The 15,558-nt window shown below is 48.2% G+C and overlaps 1 protein-coding gene across 1 annotated transcript; it reads left to right on the top strand.

The window, feature by feature from the left end:
- The first annotated feature begins 249 nt into the window (after positions 1-249).
- On the top strand, positions 250-15,101 carry LOC148162257 (uncharacterized). The gene is made up of 5 exons (XM_088019529.1): positions 250-429; positions 8,991-9,140; positions 13,265-13,438; positions 13,881-13,948; positions 14,257-15,101. Exons 2-5 carry the CDS (start codon positions 9,032-9,034, stop codon positions 14,260-14,262), a joined length of 357 nt encoding a protein of 118 aa, XP_087875655.1. The 5' UTR covers positions 250-429; positions 8,991-9,031; the 3' UTR covers positions 14,263-15,101.
- The last annotated feature ends 457 nt before the right edge of the window (positions 15,102-15,558 follow it).

The raw sequence follows: 15,558 nt of genomic DNA on the forward strand, positions 1-15,558 counted from the left end.
GGCCTTTGCCACCAGATGAGAGATGCGGGGCTCAGCCCCATCTTTGCCCTGCTTGCTGTTGAATGGAGGGGACAGAGGAGTAGTACTGGGCCCGAACCCCCCCCCCACGCACACAACACACTGCTCACATCTTCCTTCTCGAGTCTCCCCAGTGCCGACCACAGCTTCCTCCTCCTTTGCCCCCCACCCAGCAGTCCACCCCACCCAACTCCTGCCTCCGCCCCTTCCCCCAGGGGCAGTTCAGTTCCTCCGCCAATACCCACCCTTCTCAGAAGGCAGCAAGAGAGCGAAAAATAAGATATTTTTGTCCCATTGCCGTACTTTACCTTATTGAAGATTTGAAGTCGAAAGCTAGCGAGTGGCCCTGCAGGGAAGCCATCAGATCTCCGCGACAGCACAGCCCGAGAGTTCCAAGCCCTGTGTCCTCAGGTGAGGCAAGTAGGTGGGCTGTAAGCCCCTCATCCCCCACCCCTGCTCCAGGCAGCCGAAGCTTCCCTTAGCGCTGTTTCTAGCTCCTCCCTTTCTAGATGTGGTTGCAAAGCCAGGCATCAGGCTAAGGAATCCGTCCCTGAGGGTGACTTCCAGGCTGTGTGGCCTGCTGGGAGGTGGCTCTCCCTGGTCTTCAGGGCGACCCCGGTTTTCACCGTGAGGAGGGCTGACTCACTCACCCTCAGTCTGCTTCCCCTCGGGTGGGCCTGCTCCTACAGAGCCCACAGGCCCCAGATGCAGCAACAGCACCTGGGGACCTGTTAGAAGCGCAGATTCTCAAGTCCCACCCCCAGAGGGATTGACTCGGAAGCCTTGGAGGTGGGCCAAGCGACCTGTGTTTTAACAAGCCTCCTGGTAATTCTGAGGCACCTCAAGTTTGAAAAACTAGATCAGCCATCCTCAAGTGTTTGCCCGCCCGCCCGCCCTTACCTGGGGACAAAGTGCTGTTCACACCTCCGCTCCAGTTCTCGTTATCTTATTTTGTAAGTTTTATCTATTTACGTACACACTACATTTTCCGTACAAGGTAAAACATCCACAAAAAAGATTTAGAAGGGTGAAATCAAGATGAAATTAACAGTATTTGTAAAGGTCTTGCTATTCTCTGGTCAGCCAGGCAACAGTCAACACCAGTGCCTATGGATGTAAAGTCCTAGGTCGCTTGGTCTTCCGGACCATCTCAGACTTGGCCATCTCTTGGTCAGATCTGCTTGAAGCACTGTGATTTGTACCTCACAACCTGGCTCACAACGAGCTCATGCTGACGTGAGAAAAGTCAGCCCTGCCATCCAGGGGCTGCTCACCCTGATTTCCATATCACGGTTCTCTCCAGTCCCAGGTTCCCTTTCAACGATGTCTTAAAGCCACTTGTCATCTTCTGAGAGGTAGTTTACTTGAACGTAGATAATAGAATCTCTCCGTTCCCTTCAGCATGCCCACCGCGGTTGCCCCAAGCTGCAGACCCCACTTCTCCCTCAGGGGTCAGGAGCCAGAGTTCATAGGCATTTGACGTTGATAATGCTGCCCAGCTTTCTCTTTCCTTGAAGGCAAACATTAATCTAAACAGACCAATATTTTCTTCCCTGAACCCCATGGAGGATCTTCCACACCCTCTGGAACGTGTGTACCCCGCTTTGCAGACCCTGCCCCAGACTGAACACAGCACTCCTCCTCTTTCCCGAAAAGCCCCATTCAGGCCTCTGAAGAGACGTCATCCGTCCCAAGGGCCCGCCAGGAGCTGTAGGGTCCACCGACGTTAGGCTGTGCCCGCTGGGCCGCAGGGCGCCCCCCCCCCCCGACACCGACCCGGGTGAGAGGGGCGGGGCTTCTTTCCCTGGGGGCGGGCCCCAGCCGGCGACCGAAGCAGAGGGAGGGGCTGCTGCCTCCCTGGCTTCAGGGCGGCATTTCTGAAATCTCATTTCCTGTCCCCATTCTGAGGCAGGTGTTTCTGTTTGTAAATACGTCTCCGGTTGCTATTCCGGTCGTGCGCGGCGCTAGTTTTTCCCAAGGACTGAACTGCTATTTTTTCCTCCGGTGGTGGCACGGTCAGCAGCCAGTCCCCAGCCCAGAGTCGTGGGGACGCGCCAGACAGCTGGGGTGCCCCAGTGGAGCGGGCCGTAGTCCCTCGGGCAGCTCAACCGCCCTTTGGGTTTTGGTTGCATTGCACACACAACGCACACCTGGCCCCACCGAGGAAAAGCAAAATAAAAACAAGCCAGGCCCATGCACTTTCTGGGGACCCGGCCCCACGGGGCATTGGAGTAGCGAGGTACAAACTCGGGCCACAGGGAAGCAAAAGCTGCTCACATGAAAGCCAGAACCTCAAATCCAGCGACTTGTAAATTGGGGTCTGCAAACACCCTGAGAAGCACCAGATATATTCCGGAGGTCCCTGACCCCTCTATGAGAATTTTAATTTTCTTTTGAACAAAAATCTTAAAAATTAATGTAAACATGCTCCACATCATATGAAGAGATCATCTCATAACTGTTTCTAGAGATTTTTAGAGCCACGTAGTATTTTTAAAAAGAATGGGAAGGAGGACTTCATTCATGCACAACATCACAGTATTCTTCTATGCAAGTGGGATGTTTGCAATTTTTCCAGTGGAGGAAAGACACAGAGTAACTGCTTCATCACACCACACAGATGGTGTCACTAAGCACGATATTCAGTGTTCGGTTCAGAAAAATAACATGGCAGATCGTATTCAAGAAAGCGTGCTCCCTTGAGTTTCATTGATGTAGAGACTTTCTGCAATTCATTAGTACACTGGTTTTGGTTAGAGTTATGTGAGGGCTATTAAGCATACAGAGCTTAAATAGTGTTGTGTTCATAGTTTAAAATTTAAGTAATATAAGTAAAATAATTTGTCATCATTAGACTTTTGGTTTCCCTTTTTAATTTATTGCTTTATTTTTTTTTAAGATTTTATTTATTTGAGAGACAGAATGCGAGCGAGGGAGGGGTGGGGGAGAGGCAGAGGAAGAAGCAGACTCCCCGCTGAGCAGGGAACCCACCATGAGGCTGGATCCCAGGACCCCAATATCATGACCTGAGCCGAACTCGGATGCTTCCCAGGTGCCCCGGTTTTCTTTTTTTAAAGAGAGGTTTATACATGACTCAGATTTTAAAATTATCACTTTGGTGTTCAAATTAGATATCCAGAATTATCTAGAATGAAGGTTGTTGATGCTGGAGCAGTCTTTCAGGGTTTAAGACTAGCCAAGAAGAGGGAACATGTGGGAGGTATCCTATCACTTGTATGTTTACTAGGAGCTGAGTTTAAGCAGAAACTGTTCATTACTAGTGTCCTTACTTGTGCCTGAAATCTTAGTTTCTAGTGCTTTGTGGTCAATAAGAAGTGAATTTCATGCATGTGCCAATGCCTAAAGGACAAAAGGAAATATGATTTGAACACACCCCCAGGCACAGCCCGCCCCCCCCACCCCCACCCTGGAGCAGGCAGGCAGGCAAGGTCATCACCCAGGAGTGAATGGTGGCTCATCACCCACTCTGTCTCCTCAAATCCTCCCCGGCCTCACTCGCCTGTGGGTTGCGGGTCATCTAGGTTAGGTCTCCGCTGTCATGCCATGAGGGCAAGAACCACAGCTTGGTTTGGGTCATTCTCAGAGCAGGGCAAGAGGTTTAGAAACGGTAGGTTCCTGCAAGTCATGAGCAGTCCATGAGGCGGCAAGGTGTCCCGCCCCACCCCCCGAGATGTGGGAACCCCACCAGGGAGCAAATCTGATCCACAGTCCTTCTGGTGCTTCCAGCAGAGCCAGTGTTTTCCTCCGGCACCAGCAACCCTCAGGACGGAAACCCCAGAGATCTGGGCTCTCTGCCTTCAGAGAAGAAACCTGGTAGAATGCTCTCATTCGGAAGGGGGTGGTTGGTAAAAGAAGATGGACTAAGGCTGGCAAACAGACCCAGACACTAAGGGAGCAAACGAAGCACTCGGAAGGGATTTTTCAAAAGCTGGATACTACAAGACCAGGTGGGGTGGAGGGTGTTTCCAGGGAGGATGGGGGTTCATACCATCCATCAACCATCCATCATCTCTGTCACCTGAGAGTGTCTGACCCCACCCCAGGTGTATTCGTGTGCCCAGGCTGCCAATAACAAAGCGTCACAGACAGGGGGGCGTCTACACAACAGGAATTTATCTTCTTACAGTCCTAGAAGCTGCAAGTCTGAGGTCAAGGTGTTGGCAGTTTTGATTCTCCTGAGGCTTCTCTCCTTGGCTTGCCCATGGCCACCTTCTAGCTGTGTCCTCACGTGGCCTTCTCTCTGTCCGTGCTCATCTCTGGTGTCTCTCCCTCCTCGAATAAGGTCACCAGTCCTGCTGGATCAAAGACCACATGTACAACCTCATTTAACATACGTACATCTTTAAAAGCCCTATCCCCAACTACAGTTACAGTCTGAGGTATTGGGGATTAGGACTTCAACATGTGAATTTGGGGGGATGCAGTTCAGTCCACAACACCAAGAAGATGGCATTGTACAAGTGTGGAAATTCTGGCCCCACACCGTGCCCTTGCCAGCAAAGGTCATGCAGAGCCCCGCACCGCCACCACACCCCCTGCCCCATGCCAGTTTGGTTCAGATTCATAAGAAGACTATGCACTAGTTCCAGGAATGCCCTGTCTCACCTTTCCCTAGCCCCTGACAAGGATGGGCCGACTCTGACCTTTGGCTCAGACTCCAATTTTTGAACTACAGGCTGTTGAACCAGCACTGAGCACTTGTTGTATCCATCTTTGTGAAAGTGGAACAAAGAGACTATTTTCGTGTTGACCTGTAGAGGCTAGGTAGGCCCCAATGGCCCTGGGCCCTGGGCATTGATCCCAGATCTGCTCAGGACAGCACAGGCCACCTCAGGTGCCCTTCTGGATTGTGTTTACCCAGACAGCTAGACAATATGTCCAGCTCGCAGGGCTGGCTGTCACACACACCGCCCTCAGTGCGCCGCAAGCTGGGTCTGTGAGTCACCTTCCCCAGACACCACTGATGCGAAAGAGCTATGGGATTCGGACTACTGTTAGCAGCAGTACCTGCCTCCAGACCTGCTCGACAGTCTCCATCCCCACGACTGTAGTGAATAGCGTGCAATTTCCACTGCCATTAACGACAAACGAGGTAAGCCAGACCAGCGCTTGCACCAAGGCCAACTAGAAAAGCTGGATTAGATATAAAAGTTTTTAAAGGCATCAGAGAGCTAACGTGAGACTGAAAACTTAACAGGACCAAGGTCTCACGGGGAGCAGAAGCTGAGGTAGGTAAGGCACGCGGTCAGAGCCTGGGTGTATTTGCTGATACACAGAGGGCGGCAGGTGGGAGATGAGCCTTGCTTTGGCAAGCTTCGCGGGCTACTGGGCAGGCACATGTAACTGCAGTAACATATGTATCCGAGATGAGTAAAGAATTCAGATTTTTGTAAGGTGCTCATATTGCCAAAAAAGAGAGAAAAATAATCATTTCTTTTCAAAACTTGAGAGCTCAAAAAAGTATTATAATCTCCAAGTTTGACCACTAAAAACCATATTTTGTAAAAAGTATAACTACCCAACTAAGAGAGGAGATAATGAGATCATTTAAAAAGAACTAAAGAAGGCAAGAAAGAAAAGAGAAGGAAACTTAGACTGGGACAAAAAGAAAATAATAATAGCATTTAAGCCCAAGTGAATTAGTAATTAAATTAAGATGTAAATAGACTAAATACGCCAATTAAAAGGTAAGCTGACTTGATAAAAACAAAACCCAATCATAAGCTGCTTACAAGAAACATGCCTAAAATAAAAAGAGAGAGAAAGGTTAAAAGTTAAAGTACGGAAAAAAAGACAGCAATCAAAAACCTAAAGAATGTCAAAGTAGACGTTAATATCAGGGAAAAAATAGATTTCAGGGTGCTTAGCTGGCTCAGTCGGTGGAGTGTGCACCTCTTGATCTTGGGGTTGTGAGTTTCAGCACCACTTTGGGTGGAGAGATTGCTTAAAAATAAAATCCTTAAAAAGAAAAAAATAGATTTAAAATCAAGAAGCAGTACTAGAGGTAAAGCGGTATTTCCTAGCAATAAAAATTTTGATTCACCAGAAAGATCTAGCAAATCTAAATTCATATGTGCATAATAAAATAGCCTCAAAAATGTAGAAAGCAAAATGTTGATGACTTAAAGAAAAAAATAGCAATTTTATAACTATAGTGAGGAGATTGTAACACATTTCTCCCAAAAATTTTGGGGAAACAAAAAGTCTGAAAGGAATTGAAAGGACATACATACCACTTCATTGATCCCACATGACCAATACCAAGCCATTGCCTAGTAAAATATCGGACTTTAAAAATAAGAAGGAGAAACATCTTTTGGACATCTAGGCAAAAAGACTGAGTAACACATAAGGAAAAAAAATTCAATTGTTCAAAAACATTTTGACAGCTACATTTTATGCCATAAGAAAATGGGTAAGATATTTAAGATACCCAAGGAAAGAAAATGAGAACCAAGGACTTTTTTACCTAACCAAGCTGGCTCTTAAATATAAATATTACAACAACAACATCATGCAAAAATGCAGGGAATGTGGGTTCCATCGCCCTTGCTTAGGAAACTACTAGAGAATGAAGTTTAGACAACCAAAATGACAGCTGTGTGTGTGTGTGTGTGTGTGTGTGTGTGTGTGTGTGTGTGTGTGTAAAAGGAAGGCTGCATGAAGGGTATAAAAGAGAGAGTATCATATGTATTAATGGTCCTAAAAGAAGAGGAGAAAGGTGTGGAATGGAATGAGCACATACACACAAAGTAATCTTTTCAGCTGTTTTAGTAACCAAATTTTGATGGTAGTGTATCATTTCCCACTGAAAGAAACCAGTGTCTCAAGGAGAAATGTCTGGGATGAGAATTGTACAAGATGAATCTAGAGTATCTTGTCCTAGGGGATGGAAAAGAAGCTATCAAAGACACAGGAGCCAAGTAGAATTGGCCAAATATGGGACAATTTGAGTATCAAGAACAATTACTGAACAGAGTGAAACATGAAATATGCCCACAAGTTTCCCTTCTCTGTGCATGACTTGCATTGACCCTTGAACCACATATGTTTGGGCTGTGCAGTCTACTTACATGCAAATTTTTTCCAATAAATACAGTGCCGTACTGTCAATGTACTTTTTCTTCCTTATGATTTTCTTAATAATAGTTTTCTTTTCTCTAGATTACTTTATTGTAAGAATAGAGGCTATATTACATGTAACATACAAAGTATGTTCATCAAATGTTTCTCTTGTCTGTAAAGCATCCAGTCAACAGTAGGCTCCTAGTAGTTAAGTTTTGGGGGAGTCAGAAGTTATACGTGGATTTTTTACTGCACCCCTAAACCCTACGTAGTTCAAAGGTCAACCGTATATATTTTTTTTCTTTTTTCATCCCCACACAAGCAAACAAATGAGCATTCTCCAGATTTGGGGAGCTCTCAATGGACAAGTCCATATTAGGCACCCCTGAGAAGCATTTCTGGAAACAGGAGCCCTACCACAGGGCTCACACTACTTGTTGGAGTTGGGGGTAACAAGGTTGACAGGAGGTGTTCGGAGACTTAAGGATAAGGTCCTACCCAGGGACAGGCTACACCTCTTTTTTTTTTTTTTTGCCTATTTGCCTTGTTTTTGTTTGTTTGTTTGTTTATAATATATTGAGTTGATTCAAAGGGCTTAGAGTCCAGTTGGGGACATATGTGTTTATGAATAAAAAAAAATGTAAGACTTCCTGGGAAATGAATATGCTCTCAGGCACATGTATCTTAAAGACACCATGGGCAGTAAGAGTTAAGGCGGGAGACTTACTTAGTGCTGGAGCAGAAAAACTTTGGGCTCATAATGGAAAATTTGGGTTTCCAGCTTGGCTCTGTGTGACCTTGGACAAACCCCTTCTACCTTTCTTCGTCCTCATCAGGAAGTCAGCAAAGGAAGCCTCAAAGGTTTGCACTGAAGCTCTTTGTCCACAGGAAAGTCTTATAGGCCTCTTGGTTAGGACCAACTTTCTGTTCAGGCTAGTGGGTGGCAAGGGAAGGGGCAGAGGCCAAAGAGACACAGTTGGCGGGGGGGTGCAAAAGAACCCACAGAAGAGCTCTAAGAAATCAAACAAGGGCAGGCAGGGGTGTCTGCCTCTCAGAAGGGGGCTTCAAGCTGCCCTGGATTCCCACTGGCTGAATGGGGCCAAGACGATCCTGTGTCTGGCAGGTCACAGCCCCCCGCCCCCACCCACTGCTCTCCACTTCCCTCAACCTTTAGTAAGGAGGCTCAATGAGTTCTATATCCCTGTCATGGATCTAAGTACTGCAATGAAAATTCAAGTTTAATTCATCCTAAATAATCATCCAGCCTGGCAGGATCTACATTTTTTGAAATCTGGACCCAGAAACCTGCTCTCAACCTAGGCTTGCTGATGAGTCCAGCCATCACGCTGCCCTTGTTGTCCAAGTGAGTGACTATAAAGTGTCTTGTTGACTAATCGGCACCAAGGGCTGGGAGGAGAGAAGGGAGGGGAAGTGTATGACCAGAAAGCCCAGAGGACCTGGGCTGGAGAGAAATCCTTAAGACACACAGAGGAGGTTGTCTTAAAATCCCATTGGCATCTCTTTTCCTTTTCCATTTTTTTTTTTAATTGGAAAATCTGAATTTGAACGTGTGCTTTGAGTCCCGGCCAAGCTGCCAAGCAATAGATCTGGCTGCCACAGCTGCTGCTTCCTATCTCTATGATGGGTCTACAGCACTGCTCTCATGTTATGGGGAGAGAAAAGAATCGTGTAAGGAAAGCACTGTGTGAACTCCAAGTGTTGGGCATTGTCTGTTCATTTCTTCAGACAGCTTCTGCAGGACCACCAAACACGTCCTGGGCACAGCCAGCAGTGTGGAGGGCAGCTTTCGCCCAGAAAATGACGCTCCTGCACATCCAAAGGAACATGTGACCTCATTACAAATTCTTCATAACCAATTCTTCTAGGTCACCCAAGAACCCCTGCTTGGCGAGGGCCCCAGGTCACCATGGATGTACTGGAATGTCCCGTAGCCTCATGGCCTGAGAAATATGATGCTGCTGGACTTTTCCAGGACCTCAGCGGGGAACCCCACCCCAGAACCTTCCATGAATCGGGTACTTTTTGATTTGTTTCCTTTTTCGATTTGTACCCACGAGGACCCTGGTTCCCTGCCACTCCCTGGGAGGAGGAATCACGCAGTGGTTGCTGGGCTGAACCTGGTTACACTGGCTCACTGGATGTCCTTGGGCAGGTCACACTGAGCAGCAACCTCTGGGAACCTCCCCTCTGGTTTCTCATCTATGTATGCAGCAGGGAAACCATAATTCCCCCTTCACAGGGTTTTTGTGGTGAGGATTCAGTAATTCACACAAGGACTGAACGATGCCTAGCGCCCTGCAAGTCTTCAAAATGTAGTAGTTAATTTCTCACGGGGAAAAGTTAAAGCTATGTGAAATGCTTATTTCTCGGAGGGGGAGAGAAGCTCATGGAGGCCCTCAGTTGTGACCTTAAGATATGGACTCAACATTATAAATGATAGCTTTTCTGGCTGGTGCACCTTCCAGGTCTGAGAAAGGGCAGCCAGATGGGCGCAAACTGACCCAAGCCTCAGACTTGAGGGGTAAGTTCATGCACAGGAGCCAGGAAAGGCTTGTCATCAACGTGGATAGTAACTGAAACCATCTACCTGCCCAGCAGGGGCTGCCAAGGACTGTGACTCCAAACAGTAGGCCTCAGGGAGACAAGCAAGGACCCCTTCACTCGTGCTGCTCACTTTACACACATTTAAACATTGTACAATGCATCCCACAGCACTTGACGCAGAAGTGTGAGGACCTCCCAACCCCCAGCCACGGCCACCCTGCCCGAGGCATGATTCAGTGTCCGGGCTTATTTATGAGAGACCATGAGTTCATTTCAAAATGTCAAATGATCCTTGGTGACTAATGGTCCCCGCTGTGCTCAATATCTTCACAGAGGTTGTCCTTCCATGCTCCGAGGGCCTCTGTGCTTTGGGAACATCCATCTGGGTGTCTGTTGCAAGGAGCTACGGTGTCATCAAATCACCCAAAAAAGCCGGGGAGCCCAGAACCTTCTGGGGTGAGCCCTGGGGGTGTCCCAGCAACAAGGCACACCCCAAAGAATGAGGGAGGCAATAGCTGGAGAATGGGAGATATACATTCCACCACCGAGAAAAAAATAAACGGTGCATTGGACAAGTGGGTCGCATGCAATGTGTTCGGAAAACAATTTTATTATTTTACCATTTTTGCCCATAGCTTACCCATTGAAACCTGCTCTGTGGGGCTAGCTCTGATTTTACCCATAAGTGAATCTCTGACAGGTTCTGTGCCTCTCCTTTTAAAAAGTCCTCTGGACACTATTTAGAAACTTTTATTATGGAAATTTTCATATACAACCAAAATTTTTAAAACGCTATAATGAACCCCATGTAACCAGTCACCCAGCTTCAATAGTTATGAACCATCTTGTCTTACCAGTTTGCATTTCCGCCAGACTTTGTGTGTGCTGGAATATTTTTTTTATGATTTATTTATTTATTTATTTATTTTAGGAGCAAGCATGAGTGGGAGGGGCAGAGGGAGAGAGAGAATCCCAAGCAGACGCCCCAAGAGTGGGACACTCAACCAACCAGGCGCCCCTATGCTGGAATATTTCAACACAAATCCTCTGGTTACTTTTAGAAACAAAATAGTCTTCGTTCAGTAATGAGTGAACTGGGTCTGGTGAAATAATCTAGGATTCCAAACTTCCAAACCTCATTTCAAGTTGAGGCTCACTCTCCCACCTGGAGGCTGCTGCAGGCTGGCAGCCTGTCTTCTCGGTTCCCGACTTCAAGGTCCTCCTCTTCCTCCCGCTTACAGCTCCTGCGGGGTGGGGTAAGGGAGAGGGGAAATGTTCCCGCTGGCTCTCAAAGGCTAAAGGCTACAGGGTCAGCTATGGCCCCACCGCAGCCTCCTTATATCTCCCCCATGCACATCTTGCCTACTCAGGACCGTGCCCGGAGCAGATGGGCGAGGGGTGGAGACAGACACCTGTCAGGTTGCCTGGGGTGGAGAGCAGAGCATACCGGGTAAACGGGACACAGTATGGCCACCCTTCACTATGAAGACATTTTTTTCAGTGGAAAGAGAATTTCGGTGGGAGGAAAGGAAGATATGCCCTGCTTGTGTGCACAAGGTGAAAAGCAGAATTCTCATTCCCACTTGCGGGACCTGGCACCTCGCTTGGGAATGTGGAAATAGTTGTCCCTTCTTGCCTTGGAGCTCTGCTATGCAATGTGGAGGCCACGAGCCACATGTGGCTAGAGAGCACTGGAGATGTGCCGTAGGGGCAAACCATACCCTGGGCTTCCAATAATAAAACAATACCTTACTACTTGTTTTAAAATTGATTACATGCTAAACTGATAATACTTTTATATTGCATTAAATCAAATGTACTATTGAAATTAATTTCACCTATTTCTTTTCATTTCTTAATGTGGCTACTAGAAAATTTTAAATGTAAAATTGAAAAATGTTACATTGGAGGCTCCCATCATATTTCTGTGGACAGTGTGGCCTTCGAGACTCACCTAAAACTGTGAGCGAAATTGTTGCATTTTAATATCGTGTTAGGAAAACTCCTCCTCCCTCCCCACCAAAAAAAAAAACTAATTGTCCTAGAGAGCCAACAAAGGTTTGATCTGGATGAGTGCCCAGTTGGCCCCCTTCCGCGTTACAGATGATAAAAGGGAGGCTCAGAGAGAAGTGACTGGTTTGGCTGGGGTCACTGAGTGTCACTGTGGAGCATGCCAGCGATTTCCAACTGCTCCTGCAAAATAGTGGGAACTACGGGGGCCAAACTTCCAGAAACCCCTCCTGCATCGCTGCCTCACATTGAAGTCTGCCAGTGTCTCCCAGCGAAATTCGGGGTGGGTGGGCGGGTCCGCGGGGACCCACCCCCCCACACACACACCTGCGCCCGGCTGGGTGTGCACCCGCAGACAGCGCAGGGCCCCGAGAGGTCTGGGCCTGAGGTCAGCAAAGCTGCAGACGGAGGCCGAAATCTGGCCCTCAGACCTGTTTTGATTGGCTCGCGACGTTTTACAGTTTTGTGAATCACTTGCCAACGTTTCAACATTAGGAAACGTCAATAAAAATATGGCTTCCACTTCTGCAGAATGAGCTCTGGCGACACGAGGCTGGTTTTCCTGCCTGGCAGCCACCTGCCGGCGCTCCCAGCGGCTGCCCCTCGGAGGTGGGGCGGTGGCTCCGAAACCCCATCCCCGCAGCCCTCACGCTGCCCGCCCTCTCCCTGCGGGGCCCTGGGGCAGCCCGCGCTCTAGTCAACTTGACCTGCCCTTCTTCCTGGAGCAGGGGTAAGAGGAAGGGGAAATGCTTTCCATACCTCGCTCCATCTCCATACCCCGCTCCATCGAGGCCAAGAAAGCAAAGCTAAGCCAAGAGGGCTTCGTGTTCCAGCGACAAAAATCTTTTCTCCCCAGCTCCTTCCTCACCAGGGACACCTGAGTTTGCCACCCACGCTAATTTCTTTCTGCTGCACCCAGGACAAGAGGGAAGGTGGGCATTTTAGTCGTTTGCCCTGAGAAAACTGAAGCCCTGGGAGGTGGCCATCCACCAGATACAGGGAGCTGTCTGGGAGTGGGGACCCCGAGGCCCAGGGTGTCTGAGATCTGGGGCTTCTTTCCAGCCCTACGCTCCAGGACCAAGTCACCAGCATTTGTTGGCCATTTGTTGGTTCTTCTGCCCCAGGGACAGATAATGTATCTCAGGGTGGGAGCCAAATTCGATGCCTCCCCTCCCCAATCCCCCCTCCGCCCCGCTTTTCCCAAGAGCCACATCTAGGCTCAGGAAGGAAAAGGGCTCGAATCAGCTGGGCTGAGGGCAGTCACCACTGGTAAGATGTTCAGCTTGGCATTTCTGCTACTTTCCCGACCATCAGGCCATCCTCTGTTCCTGATGGCATCCCACCCTCAGGGCACTGGAGCCCAGTCCTGTCTCCAGGATGTGGGGCCGGCCACACCCAGACACCTGCAGCTTTCAGAACAGGGGGAGCAGAGTCCCAGACAAGGCCTGCCGCGGGAGGTCAGCACTCTGACCAGAACGGGGCAGCCCCCCAAGCCAGGGCCCCTCTCAGCCCCCTCACAGTTGTGGGGACAAGTGCCCAGCAGGTACATGCTCCCAGCAGCTGGTAGAAGCCTATTCACTTCTAGTCCTCAAAACCGATGAATCAACGTGGAAACAGATACTTGTGCAGTCGCCTGGAGTGGGGAGCCGTGCTTGCTGGGTAAATGGCAAAGGATGTAAGTCCTTCATTTCACTAGAAAATGAGTGGAGAGAAAGCTCTGGAGTGGAAGGAGGTGGCGCGAACTTCTTTGACCAACCAGGTGAGCTCTCAATGCGGAATCCTTTGACCCTTTGTTTCTCCCCTTTGTTTGTTTAGGGAAAAGTACCACGCACCGCACCAGTGAGGCTGAGTGAAAAAAAACAAAAAACAAAAAATGAGCAATGTGTTTAGAATGCTACTTTTATGGTAGAATGAGGGGGGGGAAAAGAATCTCATTCAGGCTTGCTTGGATTTACATCAAGAAAATATGCAAGGATACACAAGAAGCTAACAAAAATAGCTGCTGGGGACAAGGGAGAATACATCTCAGAGTATACATTTTAAAATAAAATGTAAACGAAAAATACCACAAACAACTGATAAATAGTTTAAAAAGCAGAGGCGGAACTCCCACCCCTAATCCTACTCCTGTAAAAGCATATTCATGTGTGCTTATTCTCTGTTTTTATCCCTATTCTCTTATATTTTATACGTGCGTACAGCCACAGGGCACAGAAAAGTGTCTCCTAATTATTTCACTGAACATCAGAAGCGCTTCACAGGGTGCCAGGTAGGATTCATTTTGGTCGGATACATAAAATTCCATCAGCTTTCTTATTTCTAAAGACCCTCAGTCTGGGGCTCCTGGGTGGCTCAGTCGGTTAAGCGACTGCCTTCGGCTCCGGTCATGATCCCGGAGTCCCGGGATCGAGTCCCGCATCGGGCTCCCTGCTCAGCGGGGAGTCCGCTTCTCCCTCTGACCCTCTTCCCTCTCATGTGCTCTCTCTCTCTCATTCTTGCTCTCTCAAAGAAAAAAAATAAAGTCTATTTTTAAAAATAAAATAAAGACACTCGGTCTTTATTTCTTCCTTTGTACAGGGTTGATTCACTCTAAAGCTCATCACTCAGCCGAATCATGGGTGCGACCTGGTCTGTGGAAGAACAAAACAGAGACTGTCTCCTCCCAGGGCACAAGCAGAAAAACCCAGCCAGGACCCACGCCTTTCCCCCAGGCCACTGGGATTGCTCATCGACCTAACACAGCGGGAGTTCCCACCAAGGGTTTGCATACCCCTTAGAGCTAAGAGTTCTTTCAGATCTGTTTACCTTTCATTTTAAAATGATGAGAGACTCACAGGAAGTTGCAAAAATAGGACAGAGAGGGCCCAGGTACCCTTCACCCAGCTCCCCGCCCCCAGTGGTTACATCTTAGATTAAGTACAGTACAGTATCAAGGCCAAGAAACTGACTTTGATACAATGTGTATAGTGCTGAGCCATTTCGCCACAAATTCCCATAACCACCACCCCAGGCAAGATATAGAACTATTCCAGAACCAGAAAGGTTTCCCTCACACGGCCCCTTCCGCCCACCCCCAGTCCTGTCCCTGGCAACCAGGAAGCTCTTCTCCATCTCTCTAATTTTGCCATTTCAAGAATATATAAATGAGGGGCGCTTGGGTGGCTCAGTTGGTTAAGCGTCTGCCTTCGGCTCAGCTCATGATCCCGGGGTCCTGGGATTGAGTCCCGCATCGGGCTCCCTGCTCGGCGGGGAGTCTGCTTCTCCCTCTTCCCCTGCCTCTGTGCGCGCGCTCTCTCTCTCAAATAAATAAAATCTTTTTTTAAAAAAAGAAGGTATAAATGAAATCATACAGTATGTGACCAATTTGAGGTTGCCTTTTGGGGGCCTACTCCAAAATAAACTATTATGAATATTCATATACAGGTTTTTGTGTGGACATAAGCTTCCATTTCTCTGGGGTAAATGTGTCATTGCTAGGTCACACGTCGGCTTAGTTTTGTTTTTTTTTTAAAGATTTTATTTATTTTGGGGGGGTTTTATTTATTTATTATGTTATGTTAATCACCATACACCACACATCATTAGTTCTTGATGTAGTGTTCCAAGATTTTATTTATTTGAGAGAGAGAGGGAGAGCACGGCGGGGGCGGTGGGGGGGCGCGGTCAGAGGGGGAAGCAGACTCCCTGCTGAGCAGGGAAGCCCAATACGGGACTCGATCCTTGCACTCCGGGATCATGACCTGAGCCGAAGGCAGTCGCTTAACCAACTGAGCCACCCAGGCTCCCACGACTTAGTTTTGTAAGACACTGCCAGACCATTTTCAGAGTGTCTGTACATTTGACTTTCCTTGCACAATGTACGAGAGGCCCAGTTTCCCA

This window comes from Eumetopias jubatus, unplaced genomic scaffold (assembly GCF_037043125.1).
Source record: "Eumetopias jubatus isolate StellerSeaLion01/CBP00866 unplaced genomic scaffold, mEumJub1_p1.0 scaffold_16, whole genome shotgun sequence".
In the NCBI taxonomy this organism is placed as follows: domain Eukaryota; kingdom Metazoa; phylum Chordata; class Mammalia; order Carnivora; family Otariidae; genus Eumetopias; species Eumetopias jubatus.